Below are 13775 nucleotides of genomic sequence, written 5' to 3'. Positions count from 1 at the left end.
GGGTAAGGGCAGGGGGAGGTAGGCCAGCTGGCTGTGATAGATGTAGGGGTTCGAGGAATTTCAGGGTCGATCAAAGAAGAAGATATTGACCATGAGGCAGCTTTATTTGAGCAATGCTTTGACAGGTTTGCAAGTGGGAGAAGTGTCTCACAACATGAGATCGCCTGGAGTGGGGAAGGAGGGTAATGAGAGGAAGGCAAGTGAACTCCGAGGGAAGGGAGTAGCAGAGAGGGGGCTTACATGTTTGGTGATGTCACTCAGCAGAGTCTGACCCAGGCCAGAGTCTCTGGGTCAGGGAGCTCTGAAAGGCAGCAGTGGCTTAGGGTCTTTATGTCCTGGGGCTTATCTTATCTATGGCTAGCAGATATTGGGTACAGTTTTGCAGAATATACAAAGCAGGTAGGCTCTAAATGGCTAAAAATCTGCTTATTAGGGCTATGTTTAAAATAATTGGATGTGTAAAAATTTGAGTTTTGTGTCAGTGGCTTCTGAGTTAACAGGTCCTAGCCTGCTGCGAAGAAATAAATAACCTAGGGGCCAAAATACAGAGGCCATCTTTAGCTCATTCATGAGAAGTAGAGAGGCAAAGCTTTTCTCAGTGTTGCTTGGTGACTTGAACTGGTATCAAATTCATGTCTCTTGACATGGTGTTTTGTTAACATCTTGATCTAACTATTATCAGCCCAGACATTAAGAAGATAGTGATATACCCCTTAAAAGACACACACTTCCCCAAATATACATATGTAACACTTAGTATGATGCTACACGGGACAGACTGAGCAACATTATTGAGAGAACTATTGATCAATGACTGTATACAAAGATGACATGGGTCAAAGGGACACTCCTCAAAGTGGCTTCTCCTATCTCAGCTGCTATTCAGGGAAGTACCAGGGGCCACTGGTCTGGATGGGCCTGTGAAATGCACTCTGGTAGTGAATGTTGAATCCTGGAGGCAACCGTGTGGAAGTGTGATGGTTCCACACCTCTAAAAAATTTATTGTACAGGACTGAAAGAAACAGTGATTAGTAAACACTGTAATGGTGATTGGTAAAAAAAATCTGTAAATTGTAAAAATAAGACATAAGCAGCTAAATTCAATATGCTAGTGTTCACAATAGTTGCAACATCTTCTGGAGGTCTCTGACCTCTGCTCACTCATCTTACTTACCTCACATCTGTATCCGCCAATGAAGTCACTGCAGGTGGCTCCATGCTGGCAGGGATTGGACGAGCACTCATTGAGCTGCTCCTCACAGTAGCTCCCAGTGTATCCCAGGGGGCACTGGCAGTGATGTGAGTTGCCGGCACTGATACAGATACCTGAGTGCTGGCACAAGCGGTCAACGGGCACCCCTGGAAACCCAGTGGAGGAAGAAACATCACAGAACAGCACATAACACATCAGGTTCAGACCAACTAATGCACAAAGTAATCAAAGCCCGTTGACAAATCAAATTTTATTCTTATCTAGTTCATGACCCTCAGCACCAGATTTATATTGAAAATAAACAAGCTCTGGAAGTGAAATATGCCTTCGTTTCATTTCAAATACATTTCTTTTTGGAATCTCTAAACCTGTCCTCTGCCCTTTCATCTTCTGTCTCAGACCCTTTCTCTAGGGCCTTGTCCATCCACTACTGTCCGCCCTTCCCTCTTACCCCACCATAGCAATTTCTGCCCTCAAATGCCACTGGTCAGTCAGTACTTCAGGGAATGACCCTTCAAGGGGCAGAGCTCACCTCTGCGGTCAGCCGCCACCTCACAGGAGACATTGGGCACGTCACAGTAAGCACCAGTCCATCCAGACGGACACAGGCACCGGGACTCTGCTTTTTCCTGAATGCAAGTACCTTGGTTTTTACATGGAGACCGATTACAAAGGTTCACCAGGGTCTGAAACAGAGGCATACACATACATCAACATTCATATCCAGAAATGAAGAAAGCGGATTACACGGCATTCTAAGAAATTAAAGGAAAGCACACTAATTAATCAAAAAAAAAAAAACACCTCTCACCCAAGCCTTAAACTAGATCCAGTGTTCCCAAGTAATCTAATCATTTCATATAGTCTAATTCCTCTTGGCTCTGCTATTTAAAAAGTTCTTACAGAGAGGTGTAAGACTTTAAGGCAGCCCAGTAGGTTAAGTTATTCTCTGTATCATGATTATGTCTAGATATCTGGCCACCCTGAAGGGCTAAAAAATAAGAGTTCAAGCTGTCAGACAGGCCTATAACTCCCATGCTAATCCCGTGTGAGGAATCCACCTGGCTCTTGATCAAATCTGTCTGTGGTGAATATGAGTAAAAGGACTTAAAACCTGTTAATAAACCTACAAACTATCAAAGAACTTATTTGGAGGGAAGAAAAATCAGGCTTATGAAAAACATGAAGCAGAGAGTGCAAGCAAGACTAGCACTTTCTCCATAACTCATATGTGGTGGCTTGGCCCCTGCAGAGAGGAAGGTCACACTTACCATACAGACTGTGAAAGAAGGGGCCAGGGGGAAGGGGAGAGTGCTTGCACTTGCAATCTCACACTGAGAATAAGCAGGAGCCCCATGAAGAATGTCCTCCTGATCCTCAGAATCAGCAACAAGCTGTCTAACATGCAGAGGTGGTCATGTGCATATCCAATACAGCCATAAGCCTTACTGGAGTGCACCCTTAAGGCTAGTTAAATTTGGCCATTTATTCCTAAATTCTTTGGAGTTCTGTTATTCTATATTCTAGCATTGTTTAAGAGGTAAAGTATCATAGAATTAAACACAACGCTGTTTGGTATGTAAACCTTTGTCCCTCTGGGACTCAGTTTCTTCTTCCATGAAATGAAAGGCTAGACTAATTGGCTCTAAGGGGCCCTTCCATCCTAAGAGTCTATGAAAATGTATATTTACATATTTGAATTTAAAAGATATGTGAATAGCTAGGTTTTGAGAATGTTACAACATTGCAAGACATGATAATTATTATCTTCTTAGATGTTGTATCTGAACTTTGAAGATTTTCTCTTGATTGTTCTTTGATTGTTAATCTGTATAATCTTGCCAGTGTCACCATTTTGGAATCTACCAGCTATTAAGAAGTTACCCAGACTTATTCAGCGGCATCCCTGAGACCCAGAGTTTTCTCTTTTAGGAGGGGCTTATTCTGCCTACAAAAGGAATAGGTGTAATACTCAGCTACTCTGAGGGAGCTGAGTGAATGGGATGGAATTTAATTACCTGACAGTTTTTCCCAGTGTAGCCCAAGGGGCAGGTACAGCGGTAGGTACCCAGGCCATCAACACATATTCCTTCATTCAGGCAGGGATGAGAGTTGCATTCATTGATCTCATGGAGGCAGAAGGAACCAGTGAAGCCCACAGGGCACAAGCAAGAGAAGGAGTTAATCCCATCGACACATGTGCCACCATTGAAACAGGAGCTAAGAAGCAAACAGGGAGAGCAACATCAGCTATGTAATCTGGTTCCTCTGACCAGCTCCTTAAAAAAGTAGGGTTCTTGGAATTTAAGATGTTACAGAGGCAAATACTCCTGAGCACCCCAAACTCCTACATCCAGTCAATTTTACCTTTTTCCAAACTAGACTGGGTGCCAATTATCCAGAGTCCCAGCTTCCTTTCCACAAAAAAAAAGCTTAGAGGAGTAGTTCAAAGGGTGAGCTTATTAGAGATTCCTAGAGAAAGTGAAGGTTTCCAGGTTTTACCCATTCCTTCTATAGTTTTCCATGTATCATATTTCAAAGTCAATTTAATTTATAAGAAATGTGCTAAATAAAAAGCTCTTGACTCTAGATTTCTTTATGAAAGAGAAACAGAAAAAAAAAGAAACAAACCTCTCAGAAATTACTTAAAGAGTGATGACAAATCTGCAAAGAAATAGGAATTTTTAAATTGTCAACTGAAATGAACAAGAGACAAAGAGAAGAAGGGAACAGAATTACAGCTCTTTCTGTTCCGTAAGCAAGAAATAAATGATGATCCATCCCACTAAGCTTTTCAACCTCCAAGCTTTGACCTGCTGACTACATGTCTACAAGGAATCAGGAACGGAACAACAGGAGATGATTGTGGAATGGGACCCAAGTGGATGCCTTATCCCTGCCCCACAATCCCAGTATTGTGCTCTGTAGTTTCCTCCCCTTTCTCCCTTTTTCCATAAGACACTGGCGCCTGAGTGCATGGGTTGCTTACCTCTCAGTGCACTCGTCGATGTTGTTCTCACAGTGGACTCCATCAAATCCTGCCTGGCACTTGCAAGTGTAACTGTTGACATAGTCGGAACAGGTCCCTCCATTCTTACAGGGTTCACTCAGACACTCATTCATGTCTGTCTGACACTTATCCCCAATGAAGCCCGGAAGGCATAGGCAGGAGAAAGTATTCACTCCATCTACACAGGAACCTCCATTCTGGCAAGGATCTAAGCCATTACACACAAGAATTAGAGCTCTGAAAAGTTGCATCAGTTTAATCTTAGACTCATAAAGGTGAGTGACCAGAACAGAGTCACGCTAAGAATAGCAACAATTCTGACTTTTCTGTACTTGTACTTTTCTTTCTATTTTGCACTGAATCCTCTATTTATGAAAATGAATGGAATAACACTCGCCTGAGATTCTTAACCTGTTTGATAATTGAAATGAACTTTACATAAACCACTAACAGTTTTGCAAAATTAAGAGTCATAAAACTTGCATTGGTCCCCTAAACGTTTGCAAGTCAAATATGTGCCCCCAACACACAGAAACTGAAATACCAGTAAAGATTTTCAAAAGGTATATGTGGTGGTAGAGTGGGTGGGGTAGGATAGAATACATATCAGCCCCCTGTGCTGATCCATCTTTCTTTCTTTTCTTTTCCCTCCCTTTCTCAGTTTTTTTGTTTTAGATTTAGGTAGAATTGGGAAACAAAGTTGTTTTTGTTTTTTTTTTCATTTTAAATATCACATAGCTCAATCTTAGAAGACTTTACACTTATAGCAATTAATCAACAAATTTTGAGCTACTATTGTGGATGGTCCTCTGCAATACAGATGGCATACAAATCAGAACAAGAAAAACAAGATGTAGCTCCTGCTCTTAAGGACCTTAAAATATAATTACAAAGACAGGTCATAAACATAAAAAGAAAACTAAACACCAGGTGGGTAATGTAGCCTCTAATTTATAAGATACATATTTAATGTACCTATTCATGTATTAGGCTCATTTCATTCTAAAGCTCATCTGCAATCTCCACTGGACCAATGGTAAAAATCATATTATCCCTTCTTGTACACAGTACCTAGCTACTGTAATTTCCATCTTTCATGAAACTCACCATAATTTACTGAATTATTTTAAACTAATTGTCAATATTGCTAGTCCTACTTCAAATAGGAAAAATTTTAAAATACCGAAAATTTTGACTGATACACTAATTAATGTGGGAAAGGAATCCAAATAGTTTGATCCCACTCCCTTAAATTTCTCCATCAATTGTACCTTGGACATATTTTTTTCACTATTTCAATAGTGAAAAAAATAATGTCACACAATGTTGACATTATTTGTCTACATGTCTTTCTTTCCTAACAGACTATGAGTTTCATGAATGTAATGACTGGGTTTTATTTCTCTTGGCACTGCCAGGACCTAGTTTGGTCCGTTAGGATGATGATCTGAAATTATATATGCTGTGAATTAAGGTGCCATTATTCTTAATGCATTGTGATAACTTCATTTAAAGTTTAATGCTTTAATCACCACACAAGTAACTGAGTACTGGTAAGTACTGAGTACATCACAGGCATATGATGAAACTATGAAGCTGGGGAAAGAACCACCAGAAAGAAGTAGGCAGAACAATCCCTAGAGTTTACGCTAGGCTGAGACTAGCTCATGCTCATGGATACCAGTCAGAATGACAAGACCTCCTGACATGTGTGGCACTGAGTAGACCCTCAGAGAGTGCTGTCTCAGTAGTGAGCCATTTTAGCCCTGGACTAAAAGCTATTCTGGACCCACCTAACAAATCTTGAAGAAAAGACTCAAAAGGATCAAACTGTTTCCAAATAATCCCTAAACAAAGCTTAAAAAAACTTCAGGGGCCGGCCTGGAGGCATAGTGGCGTGTTCCGCTTCGACGGCCCAGGGTTCGCGGGTTCAGATCCCAGGCACGGACCTATGCACTGCTCATCAAGCCATGCTGTGGCAGCCTTCCACATAAAAAAAAAAGGAAGAGGGCCGCCCCGTGGCGTAGCGGTTAAGTGCGCGTGCTCCGCTGCTGGTGGTCCGGGGTTGGATTCCGGGCATGCACCAACGCACTGCTTGTAAAGCCATGCTGTGGCGGCATCCCATATAAAGTGGAGGAAGATAGGCACAGATGTTAGCCCAGGGCCAGTCTTCCTCAGCAAAAAGAGGGGGATTGGCATGGATGTTAGCTCAGGGCTGATCTTCCTCACAAAAAAAAATTTAAAAAAAAAAAGAAGATGGGCACAGATGTTCGCTCAGGGCCAATCTTCCTCACCAAAAAAAAAAAAAAAAACACACACTTCAAAGATTTTTTTTTTAATCTAGCATCCAATCAAAAATTATCAGGTAGACAAAGAAGCAGAAAATACACGTCATGATGAAGAAAAAAATTATCAATAGAAACAGACCCAGGAATTTCCCACATGGTAAAATTAGTGTGGGGACAATAAAACAACTATGATAAATATACTCCATATATTCAAGAAGGAGAAGAAAGTACGAACATGACAAGGAGAGAGAGATAAAGTTATAAGGAAGACTCAAATCAAACTTCTAGAGATAAAAATACAATATCTGAGGGGAAAAAATGTACTGGATGGGATTAACAACAAACAAAACAATATAGAGGAAATGATTAGTGACCTTGAAAATATAGCAAAATATCTTCAAATAATAAAATAATCTAAAATGAAACACTGACAGAAAAAACTCCAAAAAATAAGTAAAACAGAGCATTGGTGAATAGAGGGACAACTTCAAGCAATATAAAAAATGTATAATGAAAGTTATAAAGGGGGGCAAAAAGGTTTTGAAAAAATAGTGGTTGAATATTTTCCAAATAATGGTTGAATATTTTCCAAATTTGGACCCATATATCTAAAAAGGTCAATGAACCCCAGACAGAAGAAACATGAAGAACACTATATGGGGCATATAACCAAACTGCTAAAAATCAGTGGAAAGAGAATATCTTAAATGTGGCCATAGGAGAGAGAAACAAATACAAGAATTACAGCAGATTCTCTTCAGAAATAATGCAAGGTAGAAAACAATAGAAGGATGATTTTAAAATGCTGGAGAGCACTTTAAAAGTTAACTTAGAATTCTACTCCCTATGAAAATATCTTTGAAAACTAAGGCAAAATAAAAACCTTTTCAGACATATAAAAGCAGAAAGAATTAATCACTAGGAGATAAGCACTACAAGAAATATTAAAGGAATTTCTTCAGACAGAAGGAAAATGATACCTGATGGAAATGTAGACCTACACTAAAAGAATAAAAAACACCAGGAACTATAAATATATAGATAAATATAAAGACTTTTAAATTATTTTTTAAATTTCTTGAAAAATTAATTGACCATTCAAAGCAAAAATAATATTTTGGGAGGTTTATGATACATACATTATGTGACAACAATAGAACAGAAGGCAGGAGGAGTGTAAAGGCAAGCATCCTGTTGTAAGGCTCTTATCTGCTATATAAAGTTGTACAACTGAAGGTCAATTTTAATGAGTTAAAGTTGCATACTGCAAACCCAACAATCACACATACATAAAAGATATAGCTAACATGCCAGTGAAAAAATAAAAGTAATCATAAAAAAACACTCAATTATTCCAAAAGAAGGCTAAAAAAGAGGGAAATGGAAATAGAACAAAGATAAAGTAAATAGCAAGATAGTAAATACTGAACTCTGTCACATCAAAAATCACATTAACTTTAAATGGTAAAAACACCTCACTTAGAAGACAGACATTGTCATATCAGAGAAAAAAAGCAAGACCCAATATATGCTCTCTACAAGAAACCTACTTTAAAGACACAGATGGGCCAAAAGTAAAAGGATGGAAAAAATACATACCCTAACAATAATCAAAAGAAAGCTAGAATAGCTATATTAACATCAGGCAAAGTAGACTTCAGAGCTAGGGATATTACAAGGGGTAAGAAGGTCACTTTATGACAAAGAACTCAATTCTTCAAGAGGACATAACAATCTTAAATGTTTGTGTACTTAATATCAGAGTTTCAAATTACACTAAGCAAAAGCTGATAGAATCGCAAGGAGAAACAAATACACAATGATAGTGGGAGATTTCAATATCCCTCTGTCAATAATTGACAGAATAAGTAGACAGAAAATCAGGGAGGGTACAGAAGACCTAAAAATACTGTTAACTAATTTGAATTAATAACATTTATAGAACACTCCACCAAAAAACAGCAAAATATACATTTTTTTCAAGTGCACATGGAACATTTACCAAAACAGACCATACACTGGGCCATAAGACATAACATGCTTTAATAATTTAAAATAATTTAACTCAGGCAAAGTATGTTCTCTGATCACAGTGGAATTAAATTAAAATTAAACTAGAAGCTATCTGGAAGGAATCAGCAAAAAAACATATTTGGAACCTAAAGAACACACTTCTAAATAATCTATGAGTCAAAGAACAAATCAAAATAGAAAGTATTTTGAGCTGAATGAAAAAACATGACATAAAATTCGTGAAATACAACTAAAGCAGTGTTTTGACGAAACATATATAGCATTAAATGCTTACGTTAGAAAAGTAGAAAGAAAATTAATGATCTAAGCTTCCATCTTAAGAAACTAGAAAAAAGAACAGCAAACTAAACCCAAAGTAAGCAATGAAAAAAATAAAGATTAGAAATCAATGAAATAGAAAACAGTAAAACAATAGAGAAAAACTATGAAAGTAAAAATGGGTTTGCTAAAAAAACATAACTAAAATCAATAACCCTCAACCCAGAGCAATCAGAAAAAAAGAAAACACAAATTACCAATATTTGAAATGAGAGAATGGAAATCACCACAGATCTTATAGACATTAGAAGTGCAAGAAGGGAATATTATAAATGACTCTATGCCAATAATTCCGACAACTTAGATAAAGTAAAGATCATTCCTTGAAACATATAAATTACCAAAGCTCAATAAAAAAGAAATAGATACCCTGAATAACACTATTATCTATTAAAGGAATTAAATTTATAGTTAAAAAACATCCCAGAAAGAAAATTTCAGGCCTAGATGTTTAGTAGAAATAATACCAATTCTACACAAACTCTTCCAGAAAACAGAAAGGGAACACTTCCCAATTTGTTCTATGAGGCCAGCATTGCCCTCTTATCAAAATCATACAAATGTAGTATAAGAAAACTGGAGAACAATATCCCTCATGAACACAGATACAAAAATTCTTAACAAAATTTTAGGAAATCACATCCAACAATATATAAGAGAGATAATACATCATTACCAAGTAGAATTTATCCCAGGAATTTAAGGTTAGCTTAACATTTGAAAATCAATTAACATAATTCACTTATACAAGACCAAAAAAACTGGTATTATCATCTCAACAGATACAGAAAAATCATTTGAAAAAAAATCAACATTCATTCATTATAAAAAGAAAAAAAAAACTCTCAGCAAACCAGGAGTACACGGTAAATTTCTCAATTTGATAGAAGTCATCTACCAAAAATCCTATAGGTACCATCATACTTAATGGTAAAAGACTACATGCTTCCCCTCTAGAATCAAGAACAAGGCAAGATTGGCTTTCTCTCACCACTTCTATTCCCCATTTACTAAAGGTCTTAGGCAGTGTAATAATGCAAGAAAAATAAATAAAATTCATACAGATTTAAAAAGAAATAAAAGGCATAGTGGTTTCATTTATTTAGAGACAACATGATTATCTCTGTGAAAAATCCTAGAAATCTAAACTAAACTAGAAGCTAATATAGAATTAATAATAAGTGAGTTTAACCAAAATTACAAAACAAAATTACCCTTTAAAACCTTTAAAACTCAGGCTATATGTAAAAATTAATTCAAAATAGTTGTGGACCTAAAGGTCAGTGCTAAAAATATAAAACTTTCAGAAGAAATTAAAGGAGATAAACATCCATGACCTTGAGTTAGGCAAAAATCTGTTGAATAAGATACAAGAAGCATAAACTATAAAAGAAAATCATAGGTATATTAAATTTCACCCAAATTAAACTCTTCTGGAGCCAGTCGTGATGGCCTAGAGGTTAAAGTTTGGCTCGCTCTGCTTCGGCAGCCTGGGTTCAGATCCCGGGCATGGAACCACACTACTTGTCTGTCAGGAGCCATGCTGTGGCAGCCAATCACATAGAAGAACTCAAAGGACTTGCAACTAGAATATACAACTATGTACTAGGGCTTTGGGGAGGGAAAAAAATAATTAAACTCTTCTGCAAAAGAAAATCAAAACAGAAGCTATAGGTTGGGAGAAAATAGTTGTAAAGCAAATATCTGACAAAGAATTTGTATCTAGACTATAAAGAATTCTTTCAACTCAATAATATGACAAACAATCCAATTTTTGAAATGGGCAGATTTGAATAGATACCACACCAAGTAAGATATACAACTGGCCAATAAGCATGTGAAAAGATGTTCAACATTATTGATAAATAGGGAAATTCAAGTTAAAACCACTGTGAAATACCATATACACCCACTAGAATGCCTAAAATTAAAAATGAGTAATCATACCAAGTGTTCCTAAGGATGCAGTTCAACTGGAACTCTCATACGATGCTTGTGGGAATGAAAATGATACAACCACCTTGGAAAACATTTTGGCAATTTTGTAAAATGTTAAACATATACCTATCCCATAATTCACCTATTCCACTCCTAGATATTTACTCAAGAGAAATGAAATCACATGTCCACACAGACTCATTCACAGCAGCTTTATCTATAATACCCCCAAACTGTAAAAAAGCCAAATGTCCTACTAGTGAATTGTAACATTTCTAAACAATGGAACACTACTTAGCAATAAAACAGAATGAACTATTAATACACACAACATGGAAAATCCTCAAATAACATGCTGAATGAAAGAAGTCATATTCCCTCTCCCTAAAAAAGTTTGCATTATATTATTCCATTTATATAAAATTGTAAAAGTTGTAAACAAATCTATAATGAGAGAGGTAGATCCCTTGTTGCATGGGACAGGGAAGTGGAAAGGAGGGTTAAATTACAAAAGAGATGAGAATACTTTTAGGCGGATAGATATGCTCATTATCTTGAGTGATGCTTTCAGTTGTCATATGTCAAAACTTACTGAATTGTACACTTAAAATATTGGCAGTGGATTTTATGTTTAAAAAAAAAAAAGAGCTATCATAGCGTTGTCCCCACTTTGTCAGTGTACAAAATCGGTCAGGGAATGCTTAAAAGAGATTCCATTGCCTCAACTCCTAAAGCCACTCGCTTCAAAAAGAAGATTTTTAAAATACTAATATTAAAGACACATAATAAACTACTGGGATGGCCAGTCTCAGCACTGAGAGGCAGCTGCCTCCACTGAGCTCTTCTCTGCTCCCTGTGTGCTTTCCTCTTCCTCTGGGGGCTGGCATACTTACTGGCAAGGCAGTCATCAATGTCCTCCTCACAGTCCATGCCACTGAAGCCTGGAGGACACTCGCACATGTAGCTGCCCTGGGTGTTATGGCAGAGACCGTGGTTCATGCAGGGCCTGGAGACACACTCATCAATGTCAACTGTACACCGCTGACCTGCAAACATAGGGGCAATGAATGGTCCAGTCTTCAGAAGCTGATTCCCAAAAATTTATGTGGGGCCTGAGCTTCAGCTGGGTGGATGGGGCTACTCCAAGGATATTCTGGTTGGTCTCCTGCTTTGGGAAGCCCCTTACGCCTTCTCTATCCTGGCAAGTTGCTACCCAGGGGCTAAAATTCCTTATAGAACATCATGGTTTCAGACTGAGGTTGGAGTCTTCCAGCCACTAGGGGGCCCCAAAGACGTGAAAAATGGAAAGGCTTTCTAAGTCATTCCAGTTAGCAGCTCCTGTACAAGGCCGGTGTTTTTAACAAAGACAGGCAGGCCTCAGAAGACCAGGGTCTTCCATGTCATCTGATGACCTGACCACTTTGTTTAAAGCTCTTGGCTTCTCCACTCCCACGTTTTTACCTTGCCAGCCAGGAGCACACAGGCAGGTGTAACTCTCAAAATTTGGTGCCTCTTTGCAAACAGCAGCATTCTCACAAGGGTTTGGGGAACAGGGGGCCAATACAGTCTGACAGTTCTTGCCTGTAAAGCAAATGACAAAGTTTATCATGGAGAACTAGCCAAGGGAACTGAAATTTCCCCAAATTCTATACCAAAAGATGCTCTCCGAATTCAAGTCTAAAGTATTGGTTAAGAGCTTTGGAATCTGAGAGACCTATGGTCCTTGGAGAGTCCTGGCTCTAACTTGATTACTGTGTGACCTCAGGCAAGTTATTATTCTTTTCTGAGCCTTCCACAAAAGTAAAATGGGAATTAGGATGATATGTAACTCTTAGAGGCATTTTGAGAATTAATTGAAAAAAATGCTTACAGAGTCCTTATTAGCACAGAGCCTGGCACATAGGGTGAGTGCTCAACAACCACTGGGCTGCTGTCATCTTCATGTTATTATCATGAGCTGTTACATGGATTTGGACACTTGCATCAATGATGGGGCGATAGTTTCTGCATCTCCATAGCTAAGATTCAGGGGTACTCAGAAGCTCAGCCACATAGAGCTCCTTCATGTGAGCAAGGAAGAAGCAACAATACAGCCTCCTACTCCTCACAACTGCCTGCTCCAGAAGGCGATGGGGTTGATCAGAAAGCCATTAGAGGTGGGAAACAGTGAAGTAATTCTGATTGCCTCCTTATACCAATATCAACAACATGCCGTTGATATCTGCCCACTGATATTTCCTGCCTTAGTATACTGAATATAAGCTTCCAGAAAAAAAAAAAATTTAAAGAATGCTTTTATTAAAAGGAAGATGAGGTTTTTAAAGTCAAGTTACAACTAACTCAATTTTAAATTTTATCAGAAAACTTTGTATTCAGAAAGAAAAAAAATTACCACAAATTTTCACTGATATCTCTAACCAGTTTTTAATGTGTCTGGTCAGAACAGTGGCTCACAGGAAAGGCAATGTTGCTTAGTTCCCTTTGTGACAGCCAAACTCAATGACACTTAGAACCCTTAGCCACACTCAGGTTTTTAATCTGCATAAGCTTTAAGTCTAATATAATTTGTCAAAGTTCACATGTAGTAAATTCTTTTTTGGGGATCCTTACCTGAAGAAAAACCAATAGCTAGCATATAGTCCAAATATTCTTATAGTATCTGAGTAGTATGAAGACAAAATAAGTATTTTCAAGATGAGCTGTACACCTAAGTCATGCTCAGATAAGCCTATGATGTGACTGAGCATGGTGACACCTGCCTATATCTCCCCACAGCCATCAATTTCCAGTCTTCATGGATTTAAGTGAGATGATCTTCTCACTACCAACAAACGTGATCAGCACTGTCACTGTGGAATGACATTATTTAGACTGTGCTTGTTTGGGAATGGCTAGGTATCTCCAATAGCTTTGACTATATCAACCAGGCTGGCTAAATGTACATTCCCTACATGAACATTTCTTCTAAAGAGG

General features: G+C 38.0%; 1 protein-coding gene across 1 annotated transcript in view; it reads right to left on the bottom strand.

The window, feature by feature from the left end:
• NOTCH2 (notch receptor 2) overlaps window positions 1-13775 on the bottom strand; it is a 155681-nt gene that overhangs the window by 24309 nt on the left and 117597 nt on the right. Inside the window, exons 16-21 of the mRNA XM_004420593.3 lie at window positions 12264-12383; window positions 11696-11848; window positions 4204-4432; window positions 3233-3434; window positions 1747-1900; window positions 1176-1360 (exon numbers count right to left, since the gene is read on the bottom strand). Coding sequence (XP_004420650.1) covers window positions 1176-1360; window positions 1747-1900; window positions 3233-3434; window positions 4204-4432; window positions 11696-11848; window positions 12264-12383 — 1043 coding nt within the window. The remainder of the gene's footprint in view (window positions 1-1175; window positions 1361-1746; window positions 1901-3232; window positions 3435-4203; window positions 4433-11695; window positions 11849-12263; window positions 12384-13775) is intronic.

Source organism: Ceratotherium simum, chromosome 2 (genome assembly GCF_057802395.1).
Source record: "Ceratotherium simum simum isolate JZ-2026a chromosome 2, ASM5780239v1, whole genome shotgun sequence".
Lineage (NCBI taxonomy): Eukaryota > Metazoa > Chordata > Mammalia > Perissodactyla > Rhinocerotidae > Ceratotherium > Ceratotherium simum.
Note: the sequence above shows the minus strand (reverse complement) of the source record. Positions and strands in the feature narration are given on the sequence as shown.